The sequence below is a fragment of the Eremothecium sinecaudum genome, chromosome VI (assembly GCF_001548555.1).
Source record: "Eremothecium sinecaudum strain ATCC 58844 chromosome VI, complete sequence".
Lineage (NCBI taxonomy): Eukaryota > Fungi > Ascomycota > Saccharomycetes > Saccharomycetales > Saccharomycetaceae > Eremothecium > Eremothecium sinecaudum.
The window spans coordinates 866,719-888,876 of NC_030897.1; the positions used below are offsets into that span (position 1 = coordinate 866,719).

Genomic DNA, 22,158 nt, shown 5'->3' on the forward strand with positions numbered 1-22,158 from the left:
TTGTAGGATGCTTCACTATTGGGTAAAGGAGAAAAGTAATAATATTTTTGTAACTGGGATATACACATATAGCAAACCTTCAACAATGACGACTACCTAACTGTTTTGAATTGTGGCATGCGTGGAGTAGTTCTAAGAATTGTTCGGGGCGCTTTATTATCAGTGTCATTGTTGTCTTGACTACTAGGCTGTGCCAAACCATCAAGTGCACTACCGGCAAACAATTTGGCTCCGTCAGGGACATATTGCTGTGCGAAGATTGGCGCAAATAACAATACAATAAATATCGTCATTATGAAAAAGTAAAGTAAAGTGTATCGCCTTACAATAGATCTTCTCGTTTTCCTTTGCTTGTTGGTAAATATTAGTTCTCCTGATATAAGGTTTCCAGGTTTTAACCAAAACAACATAGTAGAATGCCAGTGGTCGATATATGGGAGAAATAGTAAAGGAGTTTGTAGAAATAGCAACCAGTGGCCAAGGATAAAGTCACCTGCAAATACACTCGACTCTATTATTTTTACCAAATATTCTCTAGATGGTTGGAAGATAACTTGCCAGCCTATACCTGTATTGTACCACTTGCCCGACCACCATGCAATATGAGACTTGTTGTTCTTGTATTCACGAGTCAAGACACAAACTGATACAACCTTGAATAGGAAATTTTGAATATTAATACAAGTGATCAACAACAACAATGCTCTAGTAAAGTTCCAGCCCTCTAAGAACCACATGAGCTCAAAGTCAACGAAGTAAATCACAACCGAAGAACAGTGGGCAATTGCAGCAATCGTGGCACTTGTTCTTTGACAACAGCACAATAAGATTGGAGCAGCAGCGAACGATAGACCGAATAACATACCCAATACTATTGAATTCATTAAAATTGGGAAAAAGGTAACAATGGCTAGTCGAACTAAAGAGTGAGTTGGAGATACCGCACGAACACCTGTTTGCGCGTTAATAAAGGTATAAGCTGTAATACTGAATATTACAATGAATAGTGGTATTAATACTTCGGCAAATAATAGGTTACCAATCGCAGCCCTATTTAAATCCTTAATGCTACTCTCAGATTTATCGCCAATTAATTTCTTCTTATAACCAGTGAACTGTGACCTCGAAGATTTGACATATGTAGCCCACGAGTCTGGATGATATCTACTATTCCCCCTAAACAACCATCTGATAAAGTTCCTATAATCAACAAAGTAGCTGACAAAAGAATACTGATGTGGGTTAAAGATGAACGGAGCCAAACTTAAGGATACAACAGTAATCCAAAACCACAATAACGCAGGCTGCCACATTGATAATGTGGCGAATAATAGCATCAAAAATATCCTGGAGCCCGAATAAATCGAAGTGACACCAAATCGGGAAAACAATTGATGGAAATCAAGTCTAGTAATTGCAAAACCTCTACCAGTCGGTATATATTTCGCTCCTCCGAATGTGACGTTACTGAATAAAGCTTTTGAGTAAACTTGGCAAACAAACACTTCAAACAATGGGGCCATGCACAGTAGGTGGTGAATAAAACGGGTACATGCTTTCCAAATACCTTTCTCAAGTAATTCTTGGATTAATAAAGGCGCAAAGGATATGAAGAACACAATAAAAATTGACAACACAAAAATAGTCACCCAATGTAATACGGGCTGGAGATTGTAACACCCAATAGGTCTCTCTAAATTCGTAATTGGGATGTCTTTATTGTACATACATGTTATCGTTTCATGGTTTAATGCACCTAAATTCAACAATAAGAGGAAGAATAACTGAACGGATAGAGTAATGAACAAGTTGTTTAAATGAAATCCAGGATGAGCATAAAAAAACGTTAAAAACCGATCGATTGAAAGTTGTGTACCCAAGTAATAATACTCACGAGATAGTAATTGCTCTCCAGTGCCAGCACCAATTTTTGTTGTGAAATTTAATATACTTCCAAACCCAAGATCACGCCCTTTTCCACACTGATAGTAGTCACTATGCTTTATTCTTCCACCACGACAAACTGCGTTCATTCCAGCATAAATATCTTCATTTAAATGCAAACCCTTTTGAGCCTTTGAAATACCACCTCTTGTCGTCATAAAAATGGCATTTAAGAAATCTGGGTGACCATAGTGTAACTTTGCGCCAATTTCAGCCAAGGTTCTTGCGAATAATGTACCGAAAGTTTGCTCTTTTCCTGCTGCAATGTCACCTAGAACACCAATATTCTCGGAGAAAATGTATTCACGGGCACCGATAATTGCCACTGGGGGTGGTTGTTCTTGATATTCAATACCTGGAATATAAGGAATAAAATTATCCATTTCCATTTCTTCGAACTCGCTTAAAACAGAACGAATTTTCAAACATTCTTCTAGATAGTTATCTTGGTTTGCATCAATGACCTGGATATACTCACCACGATAAAATATTATAGAACTGTTCTGGTTGTCAGATTTACCATCACCTAAAATTGGATTACCGGAAAGACGGATCTTGTAGATGTTTTCACGCCTACCTGTCTTCGTATCGGTCTCGCATGTTCCATCTGTCAAACAACTGTAATAAATGGGCTCTCCATTTGGATCGTTGGGATTCGGCTCATCGACTAAGTATGAAACCATTATTTCAGGGTATGCTTTCCATATAAATTCAACGGCTTCTATTTCTTCTAATGTGAATTGAGCATATCTTTGCATTGCAACAACCATTTTAAATTTCCTATTGGCCATTGCATCCAAATCATTGTCCAAAGCTTCTTGATCAGCGGCATAAAATTGTATAATTGAGGGGTTTTCTATGCGATACAACAATTTAATTGCCTTGGCGTAATTCATGAAGCCAGATATCGTTCGGTATAACGTTTGCGTTCTCAAAGACGCCCAAATCCGTGTTCTTAAGGTATCCTGTGGATCAGATGCCCCAAAGCCCAAGCAATAATATGGCAAATCTTTAATGCGAGCATTTAATAAATCATCATTCAAATCTAGTGGAATCGCAGGGCTTCCAGTCATGGGAGGTGAGACTGAAGCGTCCGAGCTTTCATCTTTATCATGCTTATACCGGGTGTTCTTTTCAATTGCTAATAATTTTGTGTCATGGACAAAACATTCCCATTCGGTAGGATGTAGGTGCTTTAAATATTCCAATAGTGTTATTCTGCTTTTTGGAGATTCTTCTTTGATAATTTCCTTCAATTTTAACATTATTTTCTCAGCATAATGTGGAATCAAAACGGTAAATGTTGGCATGCATTCGACTGGTATTGGATCCGTGATAGGAGTTGACAACGACTGTGCAAAGAATGAAAGTCTCCTTTGAGCTTCTGAATTTCTCGGAAAGAATTCTACCGACTTAAATGTAGAGTCATCCTGCGCTAAAAAGAAAGTTGGCGATTTTAAAGTTCTCTTATCTTGATAAATCGAATCCACTTGTTGGTATAACAATTTCTGAACATGGTCAATTGATAGAAGGTGTTCACGGTACATTGAGATAACAATGGCATTCCAAACTTGGGATATCAATATTTTCGGTTTGTACTTTATGTCCATCTCTGAAGTGGCTAGGATCTTTGTGTAAATTCGCTTTGGCAATCTGGAATAAATATTCTTCCATGGCGTCAATATAGAAGTACCCAAAGAGAAGGAAAGCATAATCGAAAAGATACAGTTACAAACAATGTACCACAAGTAGGTATCTAAGAAGAAAAGTATCAAGTCTGTCAACAACATTAAGAATAATGTGATTGTAGGCTGCCAACGACACAACATTGTCCCTAATAATCTATCACCATGGCATCTGCTCATATTCAAAATGGATAACACCCTAATTGGATCTCTAAGCGAAAGAGTTAAAAAGAAATAAGATTCCAAAAACTTGGCAAGGAATACACATATCCATAACCCTCTCGAAAACCACTTACTTCTACCTGTTAACTTTGGGAAAGATGCAGTAAATGTTTGGGAAGAAACATACTTTCTCTTACGCTTTCCGCGTTGTAGATATGATGTGAACAATCCCCCTAATGGTCTAGTAGCAAAGAATAAAGAGGTGATGATTGCAATAACGAATTGAATAATTGATATAACATATGCCGACCTTGAATGTTCGTCAAGGGCAAAAAACCCAAATACGTACACAGATGGACCAAAGTTCAACAAAAAGCAAAAAATCAAACCTAGCATTCTTCTTGATAAATGCTGTGCGCCTGGCCATTCACGGGGCACAAAACTCCACTCGGATAAAGTTGCAACTATCTGTACAAGACATGTGACTGCTCCTCCAAGTGCTACAGCTGAAAACCTCGATTGCATCGTTGGTTGATTGTTTAACAATTGAATATAATCTTTCGTGTATAGGGTAGGTGCATTAAAGGAAGTAAAGAACCAAAAGGTTGAGAAATGGATGATCCAAATACGGTTGAAATTCGTAGCACAATGCATCCAACTTCTTGATTCACGGTAAGTTTTATAAAACACGTTATCCCATGCAACGTCTTTCAAGTATTCGTAGCGCTCCCCAGCTTGTTTATCAACAAGACGGTCTCCATTTTTCAAAATTATTCTTTCAATCCCTTCCGGGTACCAAAACAATTGGTTCACATCATCATAACCAACAATGTCCTTATGATCATTATCACGTCTAATAAATTTACCTCTGGGTCCAATCTCATATATCTGGCTTCTTAAAAACCTGTATATGGGCGTGACAATATCATTAAGATAACTATACTCAGGTTTTTCGGGCTGCCTTACTCCATCAGCAGTTATACGACAATCATAGTCCTGTGCACACTTGTAAAAAAAACATAAACATTCTGGCGTAAAACGAAGCTGATTAGCCTCCCCCCAAATTAGTAAATACAAAGCCAACTGCCGCGCCATTTGTGTCGGCGTCAAGTCCCTCATTCGGAGTTTCCACTTAAAATCAGCTGCTTTAAAACTTGAGTCATCATCCCTTTCTCCTGGGGTCATAACAATTTTCGGATGATTCTTCATAAACTCTTCTTGTCGCTCCTTCCATAGCCTCTGCTGCTCCTTGATCGATATACCCTTCTCCTTAGCTAACCGTTTATTTCTCTTGTGTGATTTACCTTGAAGTCTCATATTAGAAAATCCAATCTCTTCATCAAGATTCAACTGCGCGGCAAAATACCACTTCTTGTAGTTGGCACAGTCGCCCCCGATGTAAGAAGCGTGCAAAGATATCAATGCGGCCTGCGCCGTGGTCCGACTAGCCCGAGAATCCAATTGAGTCAACAAATGATGATACATATTCTCCTTGGAGGACTGCTGAAACCCAAATTTTCTAGCTAAATCCTCAAAGATATCCCTAAGCTCGCTTTTAGTAACGGGAACCTGATCATCCTGACACCAAGCAGGATACTGCAAGTCTGTTTGAGATAGCGTGGGGCTTGGATTCTGGAAGTTCATTGCCCGTGGTCCTGTCGACTTCTTTTCTAACGGTGGTAATGGTGAACAATAACAACAACCTCAAAATATAAATTAGCATATCTGACCTATTCTAATAGATGAGCACGCCCTTGAAGATTTAGCCGCCAGAGCACAAAAATAACGTCCCTTAGTACGAAATCAACACTTAGATCATATCTAACGAAATAGGAGTAATGTAAATACGGTCACAGCGATCTCACAAAAGAAATGGCAAAAAAATAACAATCTCTAATTCCGGGAGAGCTCAATTTTTCGGAATTAAAGAGATTAGCTAACTCATAGTGGCGTAACTACAAAGCCTACCGAGAAATAAAGAGCTATCATAGAAGCATGTCATAGAAGCATGTGATTGATACGTTTAGGAGGTATCATAATGCCAAGGAGTGACTGTAACTTTATATCGTCCCTAAATCAAAAAAAATCGCGTCCTGTATCTACGCAAATTTGCTTTTCATTAAACCTGTCCCTTGTTTGACTGTCGTATCGTTTTAGCGTCAAGTATATACGGGTATTTTGCAACAATAGTATCCCTACGGATGACTCTGCGTATCGCGAAATCTGATAGGTAACTGTATTTGCGATGTTTGACACAGAACACCAAGTAGAAACCTCTGTTTTTGATAAATTCATTTCTTTTTAATTAGCAGTTACAAACCCCACTGTGACGATTGTTAGAGACAAAACATGATCAAGTTATACCGTTCTCTTACAGAAAATACCGTACTCTATCAAAAGTTCGGCTGAAAAAAGAAAATTAAAAAGCAGTCTCTGGATATTCTGAGGTGCCTCTGTAACTGTTCTCAGAAAAGAACTCTTGGCCCAAGATGGTCTTGTTTACCTATGCTCAATAAATCTTGGTCGATTTATAATTTAAATTGAGATTGAAAACAACAAGTTTTCTTTCTCCGCACATTCTCGTTAAGTGTTCTGCTAGCCAGTACTCTCTCAAAAGTTTTATAGTGTCCAACTAATACAGTAAGTGCGATCCAACTAATAGTCCTTCCTTTACCTAAACTAGTTTTGTTTTATCGCTTGTTGTTAAAAAATTTTCTAAGATGCGTGTTTACAATTTGATCAATACAGCCTTTTTATTGGGCGCTGTAAGCTCTGTTGTTGCAAAAGAAGTTCATCATGAACATAACCAGAGACGTGACGTTGAGTATGTGACAGACTACCACTTTGTCACAGTTTACGCGAACGGTCCAAATCCGGCAGATAACAAGGTTCCTTACTCCCCCCCTACCCAGCCACAGGAGACTGGTGCACCTGAACCAACTCCAACTTCTGATCCAGCTTCTGAATCTACACCTGACTCAGGTAAGCAGGGAGACGCTGCTCCAGCTGCTCCGGCTCAACAAGATGCTCCAGCTCAACAAGATGCTCCAGCTCAACAAGATGCTCCAGCTCACCAGGATTCTCCAGCACAGCAGAATGACGAAACTCCTACTCCAGCCCAAACAGTTGCACCAGTGAAGACTGATGATTCCGGTAACCCAGGGGGTAGTACGGCTGATGATTCCAAAACATCTGTTAAATCTCCAAATGGTTTCAAGGGTATTACATACTCTCCTTATGATGCAAATGGTGGTTGTAAGTCTGCTTCCCAGGTTGCTGATGATTTGTCTAAGTTGAAGGATTACCCAATTTTGAGATTATACGGTGTTGACTGTAACCAAGTTGAGAATGTCATCAAGGGTAAGGCACCAGAGCAAAAACTTTTCTTGGGTATTTTCTTCGTGAATGAGATTGAGAAGGGGGTTGAGAGCATGAAACAGCAAATTTCTTCTGCTGGTGGCTCATGGGACGATGTTATGACCGTCTCTGTTGGTAATGAATTGGTCAACAATGGTCAAGCTTCTGTTGCTCAAATTGCTGACTACTTGAATGTGGCTAGAAAGGCATTGGCAGCAGCTGGTTACAATGGCAAAGTCGTTTCTGTTGACACTTTTATTGCTGTTATTAACAACCCAGGTCTATGTGATTTGTCTGATTACATGGCAGTTAACGCTCATGCATACTTCGACTATAATACCTCAGCTGAAGATGCTGGTCCATGGTTGTTGGAACAGATTCAAAGAGTATGGACAACCTGTGGTAGTAAGAAGGATGTTTTGATTGCTGAATCTGGATGGCCACACGGCGGTGATACTCACGGTAAGGCTGTTGCAAGCAGAGAAAAGCAAAATGTAGCAATCGAATCAATCAAGAATAGTTGTGGTGACAGTACAATTCTTTTCACCGCTTACGATGACGACTGGAAGACCGGCGGTTCTCTAAACGTTGAGAAATTCTGGGGTATGTTGTAATCTGCAGTTGATCTCATCAACCGCATCTTTATGTCAAACCCCATAGCTAGGTGACAAGAAACTCACCAAGAAGAGAAAGCTGATCATGAACCAGTTGGTCTTGATTTTTTCCATGCTAGATACGATTTTTATGCTCTTGATCCTATGGTAAGCGTCCCCTAGACCTAACCTGAGAAAATAGACTAAATTACATATTGAAATTTTTGAAATACATTGTGATACCCTGTTTCTAAGGCTTGTTCCAGGTGTATGTTTTAAAATTGTAACTGCATTTTTAGGTTTTAACAGCATTTGATTTGTAGTTTACTGCTTATAACTGTTCTTTTAAGTATGAATTTTATTACTCAAAACACTACTTGCATAAGCACTCGTTATTAAATACCAGAAGTTACGATTTGTAATCTAAATCCGAAATCTAGGGGGTGGGGTCCGAGAACGTGCTCTCCTAAGAGAACGCACAGGACTATTAGCTATATTACGGGATTGCTGGATGGGGACATCTCTTCGAGGGGACCTCGACCTTCCTCGTCTTGCTGGCATTGGTTCATTCCTAGATATTTGGTTGGGTATATTAGATTCCTTAAGTGTTACTTCCTGGTTTACACCAGTTAGAGCATTTCTCATCTTCTCAGTTAGATCACCTAATCCAATAGCAGTGAAGTAATTTATAGCAAATACAGTCTTTTCAGCACCCTCCTGAGGAAATAAATTTTTAATATACGACTGTATGTAAGGCTCATTAAGACGGTTCTGTAATTCTTGTATTCCAAGATCTTCTACAAGCTCATTGAAGACAAACTTCAAATATACTCTACCAGATGGAGTGGTCTCTTGCTCATTCATATGCACGCAATTAAATACCTCAAATCCCAAATAGTCTGTAGCCAATAGATGTCCCCAAAACTTTCCCATATTCCTCAACTGGTTAGATTCAAAACTTTCTATGGTAGTATATATGTCCTTAAAAGTAACTTCAAACGCAGTCTTCCAGCTTCTATGGCTTAAACAGAGCTTCTCAGAGGTTATTCCGTAGAACTTGGTGTATGTTTGTTCTTGGGAGCAGGATCTTACAATTATGTCTGCAATAGTCTTCTTCTGATCCCCATCACTACGTAATCTCAGTAGCTTATGAGCTGCTTCGTCACCCGACAATGAATTTTTTAATATTAAGTAAATTTGCTTCTTAAATCGAACGTCATCCGAGTTTGTCATATCAGTTACAGCTTCTTGTTCCTCGTTCTTCACGTTGTATAACAACATTACCTTTTCTCTAAGCACTGTAAACCTTTCCTCTGTATCAAAGAAGTCACTATCAAGCTGAACGATATCCAAATCCTTTGCGGGCTTTTCAACAACAGGTTCAAGCTGCACTATGACTCTATGTGTCTGAACCTTATGTTCTGGTAGCTCAATACTTCGACGAACACCCTTATAATTGGTCCTTCGAAGGCTCAGTAAAGACTGAATTTGATCACTGCTTACATTCGATAAATTACCATCTTGTACCAAATTCCTCAATTTATCAAATATTTGATTGTGTACATACTTGCTAACCTCCAACAGATGATAACCAGATACAGATAGCATATAGCATACCATATCGATGGAGTTTCTGTTCGGCTTCTCAAGCAGTAGAAACAGTAGCTGAAAAATTCCAATTTCATGCAAAACATCTCTGTTGCACAATTCACATGCTAAGGATGATGCAGCATAACATCCAGTAAAATCCCCCCGTTGATAACACTCAAAGAACTGTAATAGACATTCACGAGAGAGAGTATAGCCCAAAAATGGAATAAATTCCTCAAATAAAGCGACCAACGCTGCAAAAGCAGGACTATTATCATTCTTAAACTGCATTTTCATAATTTCTACAACCAGTATACCTTTACCTCTCAGCACGTTAACTTCAAAGAGCTGTTTGAATGATTCCACGACATTACCACATTGCAAGTTAGAGAGAACTATTTTAATATGTTTCCGAATTTGCTCCCAGTTTTGGCGTTGCAAAGATTCTTCCATTACCAATAAAGGTCTTCCTCTAGCGTTCTACTTTTATCATGAGAAACTGATGTCTTTAAAGCTTTCCATTGAAATATTATCCCGCTTCTCTACTAGATTAAAAAAAAATTATGTAGCATCAACTTACTTTCGACATTATAAAAGCTAGAAGTTTAAGACTAATAGCTTTAATTATGGGGACCGTTGGAGTGATACTGAATAGGCTTCACGGTACTGAATGTAAGGACGAGCTTCGTTCCGTTGTTGAGCGATGCTTGCCTTACTTAGGATCCAATGAGGGGGTCCTTGATATTATTTTACTTGATCCATTTAAATCATCAGAATTACTTGAATCTACGCTGGTGAAGCTATACAATATTATAAGACAGGTTCTACTTAAAAAAGACTTCTATGCAGCTGGAATAAATGTAATATTTAACAGGCCACTAGATAAGCTTACGTCTTTGAAATGGGATGTCATATTTTTAAGTGATCCAACATTGATGGAGATTTTTCAATGCGAAAAGAAAGAACTATTTATTCTACCACCCTCGAGTTCGGAGGACAAAGACCTTAGACATGATGCTGAAAGGTATTCAGTATGTGCGTTAGGTGGTACGTTTGATCATTTACATGATGGTCACAAAATTTTACTAAGCATGTCCACATTTTTGACTTCCAGTAAATTAATTGTTGGGGTGACTGATCAACCCCTATTAAGGAATAAAAAGTACCCGGAACTACTGGAATCTTACGATAAAAGATGTGAGAAGGTTATTGAGTTCTTAAACAGGTTGAAAGATTCGTTGCAGATCAAGTTGTTCCCTCTTCATGATACTTGTGGACCTACTGGAACTGAGCCTGACATCGAGGCTCTTGTTGTTAGCAGGGAAACAGTATCTGGAGGTGAATTCATTAACAAAACGCGAAATGAAAGGCATTTACCTCTCCTAGATCTATATGTTGTAAACGTCTTGGGGGGTGATGAATCAAACGGTTGGAGGGAGAAGTTAAGCAGTACTGAAATAAGAAGACGTCTCCTATACAATTGAGTATTAGATAGGGTAAACATATATCCTTTAAAATAGTTGGAATTTAAATTATATGTAGCAGCAGAATAAACCTAAATGTTAATTCTTAATCATCATCGGTCTATCGTGATAAGTTTGGTTTCTTGATCTATCTGGATGATCCATGGTAATGTAGTCCAAATTATTTAGCAACTCGTATAAGACAAGTTGACTTAAGTCTTTACCATTATTTTCAGTAAGTGATTTGAAAATTGCACCTTTCTTCGTATCATATAGTATGCCTAACTTAATTTTGGAGAATTCTTTCTGGCCTAATCCGAACTTTTCATGTAGCCTTCTCTTAGTCTCTAAGAATGTTTCACCGGGAAATATGGTGAACAAAAATGATATCCCATGTTTATTTTCCCACTCTTTAAAAAACTGCTGAACTATAACAATAGTCTCACGAGTACTGGACACTCGACTAATTCCTGTGCTAGCTTCATCTGATTCCTCAAGAGATTCTGCTGGGGAATTCTGTTCTATTGTTTTAACCGCAGCTACTTCATCTGGTAAATAGCGGGCAAAAATCAGAAATCTCTCATCAATTGACTCTATTTTCGCATCTAGCGACAGTATCCCCTGGAATCGATTTTCGCAATTTGTCCACAACAAGATATCTTTTTTCTGTTCTTCAGTAAACCCAACTCTTGTTTGAACTTTGTCCAAAAACTCTTTTACTGTGCTAGAGTTGGCAATTCTAAACTCATACGAATGATAATGCACGTAACTGTTGTCCAACCAGTAGAATTTTACAGAACGTAAATGCTCTAGTTCCACAAGAGGGATTGAGAGGACTTCATATTCAAATAAAGGTATCGAATTTCGGCTGTATCTTTTGACCAAATAATCGGTGAGATGGCTGGTAGACTGCATTGCAAATCTGCCGTTGGAGTACACGGCATAAAGCCTGAGATATTCTGGCTCCACGCCTACAAACTGAGCAACAACTTTAGCTAGTTCTTCATTAGAACATTTGACAGATATCCAAAATTCAAATTCTCCAGATGTGTTATTATCCACCACCTGATATTCTTCTTCAGATAACTTCGCCTTAGTGAATTTCAATTTTACTCTATTGCGAAGATAGTCGTAGAATCCCAGAATAGATGTATAGCATGGGTATTTTGATGGAGGGGTTGCATTCGGGTCAAGGCAAAACGTAACAATATCACCATCCATTAGTTCAGTACGTACTAACTCGGTTTCGTTTTCAACACTTTCAACACCGTCCGGGCCGTATTCTTCTACAAATTCAATTAGATCCTTAACATCAAGAATTTTCGATAGGATTGTCTCGAGCTCAGTCAATTTTGCAAATTGAGACAATAATATGTGGCCAAATCCAGTTAACCGCTGTTTGCTAATGTCAAAAGACTTTACAAACAACAAAACACCGGTTGGTTCCTTTTCTCTAATATATTTTTCTGAAGATGGTAACAAATTTTTATTGATCTTTTCTTTAATCTGCTTCAGCAGTTCCGCGAAGTCGTGTTTCTGAGTTAAGTCGTCAAAGATAGTACTAATATAACCTAAATCGTAATAAGATTCTTCAACAAAAAGATCTATCGCTGTATTTCTTCCTTGGGAATTCATTAAGCACTCTAATGTCATATCATCGTAACTAGGAAGTATTGGAACATCGAGCCTCAAGCTAGAATTTGCCCGGTAATTAATAGTCCAGTATCTTACCAAGTCATTCCTTTTGATGCCTAAGGATTCGTTGAATAATTCATAGATATCCTTCATTTTGGTTGACTTGGGGAGCTTCTTACTCAGCCCATATTCACGATCATCATGCAATTCAGGCGCATATAGCTTAGAGCGATCATTTGGTGAAAGATCATAACCCTGGTAGTGGATAAAATTACTCATTGAATGGAGGTAAACTTTCGCATATAAATGCATTTCCTCCTTTTCTTTTTGAAGCCTTTCGCGTTCTTGTAGTTCTATTTCAATAGTCTCTACCAAATGTTGTGGAATATCACTGTCTTCAACTTCCTGTAGAATAGTCGGCTCCATATCATCACGAATGTAAACTAACATGTAGGCGCTTGTCTGGCGAGCAATCAGATAATTCTGATACTGCTCTTTTGTCAAAGATCGCAATTCAACATCCGGTAATCTATAGAAGCCAAAATTCTGCTCAAAAACTTGTTTCTTAGTCACTTGCCAAACCTTGTCATCATCAAAGCGGTACCATTTATCTTCCATACCAGGTTTGATCATCGCATAGTAATGACCGGTGGAGATGTCACCAGTATGGACTAATACTCCATGAAGGTTATAGTTTAAATTACCAGGTTGCATCTTCCGGACTTCTGGATCAAGATAAGGCGAGAGATCAATCCTTTCCGGGAATTCATAGCGATCGTTGATCTTTATCAATTGATCGTAATTGAAATCGTATTCAAATCTTTTTAGCTGTAAGTGTAAAACAGGCGGGAATGATTGAAAAACAACACCTTTCTTCGCATCTTGTAGACCATGGTCCTGAGCAGCATATTGATTTTCACCATCCATCATCTCAACTTCTATATAATTTTCAAAAGACTGTTCTAACCCTTTTAAACCTTTAACATTCAGTTGGATGTCCCAAAAATCTTCTACCCTGGAAGATTCGTAATCAACATTACAACACTTAATGTAACTCTTCATTTTACCTACAAATATCTCATTCAACTTGCCTTCAACCTCAGTTCCCTTCATGTTATTCTCTAAACGATCCATCAAAATACGGTTAAGCTCTTGTATATCATGCTGGGTAAATGCGTCACCTGTATCCCATCCAAACGATCTCGTAAGTTCAATCGTATCAAGCGGCTCATTAGACCTTTGTAATTGCAAAAAGGCTCTCTGCAATGCAAGTGGTACACTGTTAGAAGGATTCTCGCCTCCAGTGGGAATTTGGTATACCAGCTTTCTAAAGTATTTGGTAAAATAATATGACTGGAGCAATGAGTTCAAATAGCACGTTGCACCCTGGTTCTTCAACCCAACATAACCAGTAACCTTCTTTGAATCGTAATTTGCAAAATTATGCCACAACACTCCAGTAGGATCCTTCAAAATCCTGACATAAACACTCACATTTAATCTATCGTGATTCAAAAAGCCAGAAGCCGCCCGATTTCTATAAGGATACTTAAGATACTCAACCTCAATTAGGTTCGAAAACCCCCAATCCTTGTCAACCTCATTAAACCTATGATGCGACCGACTAATCAACTGGGTCGTCTGATCTTCCCCCGGTTTAGATAAAACGATAGCAAATTGAGCGCATACATACCAATCCGGATCCACTTCTTTACCTTCTTCCACTATTAGATGCGGAGCTAAATACATAGCAATGCCTTTTGTATTGTTACCAAAAGGAAATACAAGAAGGTCCCATTCGAAATCTCCGATCCTATACCGTGGAGAGTAGTGCTTCTCCTCTTTTAAATCACTCCATCGTTCTATATGCCATGTAAACCTATCTTGGCACAATGTCTGTGTTTCCTTTTCGTCTTCTAAAGGAGGTAGGATTTCATCAAACTCCTTACCTAAGTCAACAGCGCTGAGCTTAGTTTCTTGGTCCACTTCAGATTCCATAGCTTTAACAATAGAAACTCTTTGCCCGTTATACTATGTAGCTCTTAAACAATTATTATTATTTTACCGGCCTCATGAATTCCAAACTGTAAGCAAAGTGATCATTTTCAAGGGGTTAACAGCTGGTTGTTCCGCTCGCTTACCATCGGTACACCCTTTTGTGAAAATTTAGTGAAGGAGGAGAATATAAATAAATAATAGTTCTTCTTATAACTTTAAAGAAGCTGTTAAAATAGACCAATGAAGGTAATAGGTTTTGCTTGAAGTACTTATAGCTATCTATAATATGTTTGGACGTTTAATTTTCCCAAAGCGACTGTTAACTTTTCGTCAGTTGCAGATAGTAAAGCTAAAAAGGGGTATTTCTAGTGAGATACAGAGGACAGATGCCCAATCTGGCGAATCAACGAATGCAGTTAATACTGGTGTGATTCAGAAAACAGATGAAGAGACATTAATGTATTTTGATAATGTTTATCCACGCGCGACATCTCTTTGGAGGCCCACACAGTGGTATAATTTTCTACTGACAAACCAATCAAGAGAGGCAGTTCGCGAAAAAATCATGAAACTTGCGAGTCCGCCTAACAACCCTATCACCGGTCTTGAATTGAGGGCTACTATTGCCACTCAGCGCGATGGAGGAGTGTTTGCGACGTTTTTAGTTCCACCGGAATATACGAAGGCAGAGGTAAATGCCAAAATACAGCAAAATACGGAGCGGGAATCGTCTAAATCAATTATTTCTTTCTTTACGAAGGTTGCTGCTTTTCCAGTGAAAGGTGCACCATGGTATGAAGACTTGCGGCGGCTGCCAAGCAATACAATTAGAATTGAATTTGAGGATAAGGCGTTGACCGAAGAAGAGCTTTATTCGCTTTTCAGGCGATATGGAACGATTATAGACATATATCCTCCGACAGCAAAGGATCCGACGGCTACCATAAGATATCGTTCGTTTCGCGGCGCTATATGTGCAAAGAATTGTGTGTCTGGATTGGAGGTGAACAATACTGTGCTACATGTAAAATACGAGCCTATCATCAGAGGGCATGTTATTAGAGACTTTTTCGTTAACCATCCCAGAATTGCTATTCCTTTAATCTTTGCGTTTCTATCTATTGCAGCTGTCTTAATTTTTGAGCCTGTTAGAGAGTTTTCGATTGAACAGAAGATAAGTCACACATATACCCTTTCTAAAGACAACTACTTCGTGCAGAAGATTTTAAGTTTTACTTCGTCAACAATGTCTTCTGTTAAGCATCTGTGGGGTGTTAATGAAGCAGAACCAGAGCAAAGACAACTATGGCAAGAACGTCGTGAATTGGTCAGCGATCTTAAGTTATGGTTAGAGGAGAACAACAACACCTTTGTAATTGTAACAGGACCAAGAGGCTCGGGTAAGCATGAACTACTTATGAAACATACCCTCCATGAAAGATCAAATGTATTATACTTGGACTGTGATAGTTTAGTAAAGTCTCGTACCGATAGTAAGTTCTTGAGAACCGCAGCACACCAAATTGGATATTTTCCAATTTTCCCTTGGTTGAACTCATTCACAGGTTTAATTGACTTAACAGTGCAAGGGTTGACTGGTCAAAAGTCAGGGTTATCTGAAAGCAAAGAAACCCAGTTTAGGTCAATGTTAAACACCGCTATGATGTCAATTAGAAGGATTGCTTTGAAAGGATACAAAGCAGATGTAGAATCAGGACATGGCCAATCTACCATCAAAGAAGAAGATTATTTGCAACAGCATCCTGATAAAAAGCCTGTCATTGTTATTGATAGATTTACTAATAAAGCGGAGATGAATGGATTTGTATATAAGGAATTGGCGGAATGGGCTTCAATTCTTGTCCAGATGAATATTGCTCATGTTATATTCTTAACCGAATCAGTTACTCCTAACCAATTGTTGGCAGAAGCCTTGCCGAACCAGGTTTTTAAATTCATGACCTTGTCTGATGCCACAAAGGAATCCGCAAGATCTTACGTATTGTCACATTTACAGGATAATTTCCCACCTCCTAAAAATGATGACATTTCGTATCACCCAAAGTTATATGTTGAGGATATTGATCGCGCATTAGAACCAATCGGAGGTAGGATGTTAGATTTGCAGGCATTTGTAAGACGTGTTAAATCCGGCGAAAGTCCATCAGAAGCGTTAGATAAAATGGTCGAACAAGCTTCTGAGCAAATTACTCAGATGTTTTTAAGTGAGAAGTCCGATACAACTAAAACTGCACAGGCATGGGAGTTAATCACAATGCTTGCTGAGCACGATAGCATAAATTTTAAGGATGTTTTCTTTAAACCATTGTTCAAGTCTTCACCTGAAGCGGGTTTACTAGAATTAGAAAAGAATGGTTTGATAACCGTTACTAGAAATAGAGGTGTTTTGAATGAGATCCGTCCTGCTAAACCACTTTTCAAAGCTGCATTCGCATTTCTCACTAGAGATCAACAATTGTCGACTGTTCTCAAGACCGGATACCTCTTACGTCTAATAAACTTCGAGACCAACAGAATAAAGAAGTGGGAAGAAGAGCTTCGAATGTTGGGCAATGTCACAGATCAGAAGTTATTCAGATCGAGACTCACGTACTTGGCTTCAAAGATTGAGGCTAGCAATGCAATTGTTAAAGATTGCGAGGATCAAGCTAAAAGAATAGCTAGCGGTAGCTGATTTGTACTCCTTCACACTCGGTATTTATATCATTTAAAGATTTTATACAATTTTTTGTGCAAAAATTTCTAAGACACTATGAAAGTGAACTATCGTTCTATCACAGTTCAATTTACACTTGAGAGTGTCCGCGTCCGATCAGTTGTTTGTACGTACTACTACTTAAAACTATGCAACAGAAAAAGCTTAATTACTATAGTATCTCTAAAACTAATATAATTTGAACAAAGAAAACTACAATTATTAATCAGACTTAAGCGAAATAAATTGTTGTTGCACTGATCCTAGAATTATATAATAGGAAGTTATTGTTATATTGCCTTCGGTTACATTTTTGTTATTAATATTAGTAACTCTTTGGTCCAGCAACGCAGTCGCAGAAGAGTCTCTGATCTAGTAGCGCACGACCCTTCAAATACTATTACGGAGTAAAGATCTGGCTAATAATCACCGTAACTGTCAATCCTCAATTGCTTATTTAATATGTTTTAATAGCAAAATACTAGACAACTAAATGAGAAATAAACTATATAAAACTTAACGTCATTCACTCGCTAATCTTAGTTAGTAACCGACCCTTGTTAGCACCATGGAAAAGACCGTTCCAAATCAAAGGAACTTTCTTGAAGTTATCACCAGTAGCATCTTCAACAGTGGAGATGTTGGATGGATCCAACTTGCCCTCTTTGAGGTATCCACTCAATTTAGCTAAAGCTTCTGGGAACTTGTCTCTTAAATCACTAACAATGAAACCATGGATTGTTAGCCTTTTGGTGATAACAGACATGTAGTTCTTGAAAACTCCCTTGGATCTATCATTGTACCCTGCAATGGCACCTACAGCAACAATAGTTGCATGAAGCTTCAATAGTTTGATGGAAGTGTCCAGGACTTCTCCACCCACATTGTCTACAAAATAATCAACAGTATACTGCCCCCCTGCAGCCTCCAATAGCTTTTCCTTGAAGTCCGTTGCCTTATAATCAACACCAATCACGTTTTTACCAAAGGATTCAACGAATTTCACTTTCTCAGGACCACCGGCAATAGCAATAATCTTGGAAGCTTTAAAGATGTTAGATGCTAATTGAATCGTCATCGATCCAACAGCACCAGCTGCACCACTAACCAAAAACACCTTTCCATAGTCAGCTTCTCTTTCTTGCAACCCAGCATATTGGGTCAAGGCAAAGTACGCAGTCAAAGCGGTTGATCCAAACACACTCATATACCACCATAGGTGTTTCACAGAATCTGGAGAGATTTTGGTGAAACCAATGCTGTCCTTTACTACTGCATGTGTTGCCCAACCTGTAAACCCAACAATATAGTCTCCTTCCTTAAATTTATTGCTTTTAGATGCCAAAACCTTTGCTAAACCTTGGGATGGAATACGATCACCTACTTTGATACCGTCAGAGTAACTACGGTCCACTGGTGCAATCCAGAACTTTTGAGCAGGGTCATTTGCAAGATACATTACCTTAATCAATAGCTCCCCATCGGCCAAATCGTTTTCGGAATACTCAATATCAACCAACTCAAAAGTGGAGTCTTCAGAGCCAAAATCATAGTTGAAGGCTCCACCCGTATTGTCGACATTCTTTAAAATCCATTGTTTACCGTTCACCATTTCGTATAATTTACTTAGAACTTAATCATATCATAAGGATTAGTTATCCAGCGGAATTTGGACACATTACTTTATATAGTTTACATTATGAGAAAGAACGTAGTTGCGATGGTTGGGGAAGTATAAAGGTCCCCTAATGTGCTTAACTCAGAATTTTGAAAAACCTACCGTTTTGTCTACGTAACTAATGCCCTTACGACATCCGTTACCGATATCTTACTAATGCAATTCATTAAAGCCTCGGTTTTAACTAATGACTTCTTGAAGTTAGAACATAGGTGCATTTAGATGTCACTCACAGTGTAGGTTATACAGGTACCTGATTTCTTCGGAATCTAAGCTCGTGTTAAGATTATAGAAGCCGCCTGAAATCAAAAACCATCATAGTTAAAAACGTGATCAACCGGTAATCTAGAACTTTCGTGCAATGTTTCTTTACATTTAGAATCATAAGCAGATAATAATTAGCGCAATTATCCACAATATACATGCCTAAGGAAAGAAGCCCGGCTAAGATCCACTGCTGTCATTAATAACCGCTATTTGATGCTAAATGAAGAGTTATTTCTCCCATAAAGAATACGTCATACGTACCTGAAGGCCATGCAATGATAAATATTCATTAAACATACGATTATACTATCAGCATTAATAAATTAAGAAGCTTTAGCGAGACCGGACTGACAAATATGCACTTAGTTGGTCACTTTATCTCTAAGCTACCATCTCTGATACGTTGTAGTCTTTATATCTTTTATTATCCTCAACAGGGGTGGAACTGTTCGAGGGTACAATATCACTTTGGGACATATCGAACCTGGATAATTCATTTTCTGTAAAAGTGTCATAATAGTCAACATTGTCCCTCGTAGCAACTTCACTTGGGAAAATCAGATTGGCTACCCAGTAGAGGAAAAAGGTAGTGATAAATTGAAACATGAAAGAGCCTTGATAAAACCTATATATGCCAGCGTTTATAGTTGCAGTAGTGCTACCCTCGGACAAACGAGCTTCATATATTAAGCCAGGTAACCCTGGGGCACTTCCAGCCAAAAAGCAAGCTAGTGCTTTGATATTAAAGCCAGATGTGTACCAATAGACGCTATCTGGACCATGCAAATAACAATGGGACAACTTTATAATCTTTCTGCGAATAACAAAGTATTCACAGATGTAAATGGCAATCAAAGGACTCAAAAACACGGTGAATGAACTCATAACTGTCAAGAAAGTGGATCCCGTATAAAAGAAGCGCCATGGCTGCACCACCCATGTTAATATGAAAACTAAAACGGCACCACGTCTAGTGTTTAAGAATCTTGGAAACAGTGCCGCAAGATCCATCCCACCTGGAATCGCATTAGAAATCGTACACATGACAATCTGTGAATAAATTAGTGCGAGGGCAGCAAATGCACTCCCAGCCCTAGTCCCGCTATCATATTGATTCCTCAAAATGGTAGTTACCATTTCAGTTGGGTAAAGCGTTGCAATTCCGTACTTCTCATAAAAGGCACTGTATGCGATTAAAGCAAGAGCAGGAACAATAATACCAACTATGTTGATGCCAATGAGGGTTCCAACATACGAGTCTCTTGGTCTCCTGTTAAATCTTGAAAAATCTGATTGGTTAGCTACTCCAGCAACTAATCCTCCGTACCAAGAGTTTATCGCGTATACCCATAGCCATCCCTTATTTACAACTTCCGAAGCTGGTGGAATTCCACTAGTCATAGCGGACCCGCGACCAGAATTATCACACACGGTCCAAATAGTGATCCCAATACATGCCGCAAGTGTCAAGGCTGCAGAGGTCGATAAGTAAATACTGTAGTTAGCAGGCTTTACAAGTAGGAATGGGGCCGTGATAACGAGAAAAACGATAAACCCAATTAAACGCTGTCCTGTCAAATCGGAAGTAGAATCCGCATTCATATTCATGTACGACCTACTTAAGGTGGACAAAAACAACGTCACACACGTCCCCCCTAACCACGCTTGCATCGCAAACCAAACAACAGATAACATAGACCTCAGCAAAACTCCCAACCATGACCCGCGAATACCGAGTACAACTCTTTGAAACACTGAAAACCCAATATGATAATCCGACCCGTATACAGAATTAAAACCAACTAATGTCGTAATTACTATATTACCGACAACAACAATAGCAATGGACTCAGTACCTGAAAAACCTTTGTCGTACAAGGAAACAGCACCAGACCATGTACTCATACAAAGACATATAATGCACCAATAAGATAAATAACTAAGCAGATTCCACCTTCTATTACGAACGGAAATAGGGACTAAGTCCCTATTAGCAAGGCTATCCGAGTCTTTTAATGAAACGAACTCGCCGATGTTTCTCAAATTCATAGCAGCTGAGCTCTATACAAATGCAACAATAGGCCAATACAGACAGACAGCATTCGAAGTCTCCATTCAAGACTGGCGACTGTCCATTTGTATGTTATATACCCTAGCACTTTGCTTTTTCAAGAGAAGATTTAAAAACTTTGGCTTAAGGTTTAGGAAAGAGGAGAAAGAAAGAACAACAAACAATAGGTTTCCTTTAAAGAACCATCTTATATTGTTTTTTCATGAAGTCACCGAAAAGCGACCGAAATAACACAGAAACACCCGCAGGGTTTTTAAATCACTACCACGTTATTTATATAATAGTAGTGCAGGAGTCGCTGGATCAGGTCCATGATACGCAAGATCAGAGGACGTAGCCTATCAACGTGGGCAACACCTTCTTTTGATATGTCTACTACACCCATTATTAAGTCTCATCTAATCCTTTCTGCCAAGAGCTGCGGTCCCAAGCAATCTACTTCCCGGTAACAAGATGGCATCGCAGCTCCGTGTTTGTTGCATGCATAGCTATAGTTAAAAGGCATTTACCCCAACATGACGCAAACTACCCTGCTGAATACTATTCCTAAACAAGAGATTCGTTACTACTTGCACTAGAGCTACCGACTAGAGCTACCGACTGCTTAACGAAATTGCATCGTGCTAATTTATTAGGAACGCCAACTTTAAGCTACGAAATTTCCAAAAGGAGGCACCAGTTTATTTATCTATATCTTCACTGCAAGGAAGACCTTTTTTAGAAATGCGCACTTTGTCAACTGGATTATCTAAGGACGCATTTACGACGCTTACAACCCCGTCTACAAATACTCAGAATTACTTTGTAAAATATTCCATCAGCCATGTGAACTCGAATGCTTGAGGTATTTACAATCATAAGCATCTTCACAAATACTCATGGCAAACTGCTGTTCAGGAGGGATATGTTACTGCTCAACATGTAAAATAGTAGCATATTCAATCAACTAACCAACGCAGTATAATTGATATTCTATTTTAATCGAAGTATCTATATATT

The 22,158-nt window shown here is 38.7% G+C and overlaps 8 protein-coding genes across 8 annotated transcripts; 3 read left to right on the forward strand and 5 right to left on the reverse strand.

Annotated features, from left to right (window-relative positions):
* Nucleotides 1–92: 92 nt before the first annotated feature.
* On the reverse strand, nt 93–5,435 carry FKS3 (putative 1,3-beta-D-glucan synthase; the record flags this gene model as incomplete). The annotated part of the gene is made up of 1 exon (XM_018133490.1): nt 93–5,435. The coding sequence occupies one exon, from the start codon at nt 5,433–5,435 to the stop codon at nt 93–95; it is 5,343 nt and encodes a 1,780-aa protein (XP_017988979.1).
* A 1,076-nt stretch (nt 5,436–6,511) lies between these two features.
* On the forward strand, nt 6,512–7,762 carry SCW10 (putative family 17 glucosidase; the record flags this gene model as incomplete). Its single annotated transcript, XM_018133491.1, has 1 exon — nt 6,512–7,762. The coding sequence occupies one exon, from the start codon at nt 6,512–6,514 to the stop codon at nt 7,760–7,762; it is 1,251 nt and encodes a 416-aa protein (XP_017988980.1).
* A 402-nt stretch (nt 7,763–8,164) lies between these two features.
* On the reverse strand, nt 8,165–9,784 carry CWC22 (U2-type spliceosomal complex subunit CWC22; the record flags this gene model as incomplete). Its single annotated transcript, XM_018133492.1, has 1 exon — nt 8,165–9,784. The coding sequence occupies one exon, from the start codon at nt 9,782–9,784 to the stop codon at nt 8,165–8,167; it is 1,620 nt and encodes a 539-aa protein (XP_017988981.1).
* Nucleotides 9,785–9,957: 173 nt separating this feature from the next.
* On the forward strand, nt 9,958–10,815 carry CAB4 (putative pantetheine-phosphate adenylyltransferase; the record flags this gene model as incomplete). Its single annotated transcript, XM_018133493.1, has 1 exon — nt 9,958–10,815. The coding sequence occupies one exon, from the start codon at nt 9,958–9,960 to the stop codon at nt 10,813–10,815; it is 858 nt and encodes a 285-aa protein (XP_017988982.1).
* A 78-nt stretch (nt 10,816–10,893) lies between these two features.
* UBP15 (ubiquitin-specific protease UBP15) lies at nt 10,894–14,427 on the reverse strand (the record flags this gene model as incomplete). Its single annotated transcript, XM_018133494.1, has 1 exon — nt 10,894–14,427. One exon carries the CDS (start codon nt 14,425–14,427, stop codon nt 10,894–10,896), a length of 3,534 nt encoding a protein of 1,177 aa, XP_017988983.1.
* A 286-nt stretch (nt 14,428–14,713) lies between these two features.
* Nucleotides 14,714–17,122, forward strand: YME2 (Yme2p; the record flags this gene model as incomplete). Its single annotated transcript, XM_018133495.1, has 1 exon — nt 14,714–17,122. One exon carries the CDS (start codon nt 14,714–14,716, stop codon nt 17,120–17,122), a length of 2,409 nt encoding a protein of 802 aa, XP_017988984.1.
* A 547-nt stretch (nt 17,123–17,669) lies between these two features.
* On the reverse strand, nt 17,670–18,755 carry AW171_hschr63988 (uncharacterized protein; the record flags this gene model as incomplete). Its single annotated transcript, XM_018133496.1, has 1 exon — nt 17,670–18,755. One exon carries the CDS (start codon nt 18,753–18,755, stop codon nt 17,670–17,672), a length of 1,086 nt encoding a protein of 361 aa, XP_017988985.1.
* Nucleotides 18,756–19,469: 714 nt separating this feature from the next.
* AW171_hschr63989 (HFR135Cp) lies at nt 19,470–21,137 on the reverse strand (the record flags this gene model as incomplete). The annotated part of the gene is made up of 1 exon (XM_018133497.1): nt 19,470–21,137. One exon carries the CDS (start codon nt 21,135–21,137, stop codon nt 19,470–19,472), a length of 1,668 nt encoding a protein of 555 aa, XP_017988986.1.
* Nucleotides 21,138–22,158: the final 1,021 nt, after the last annotated feature.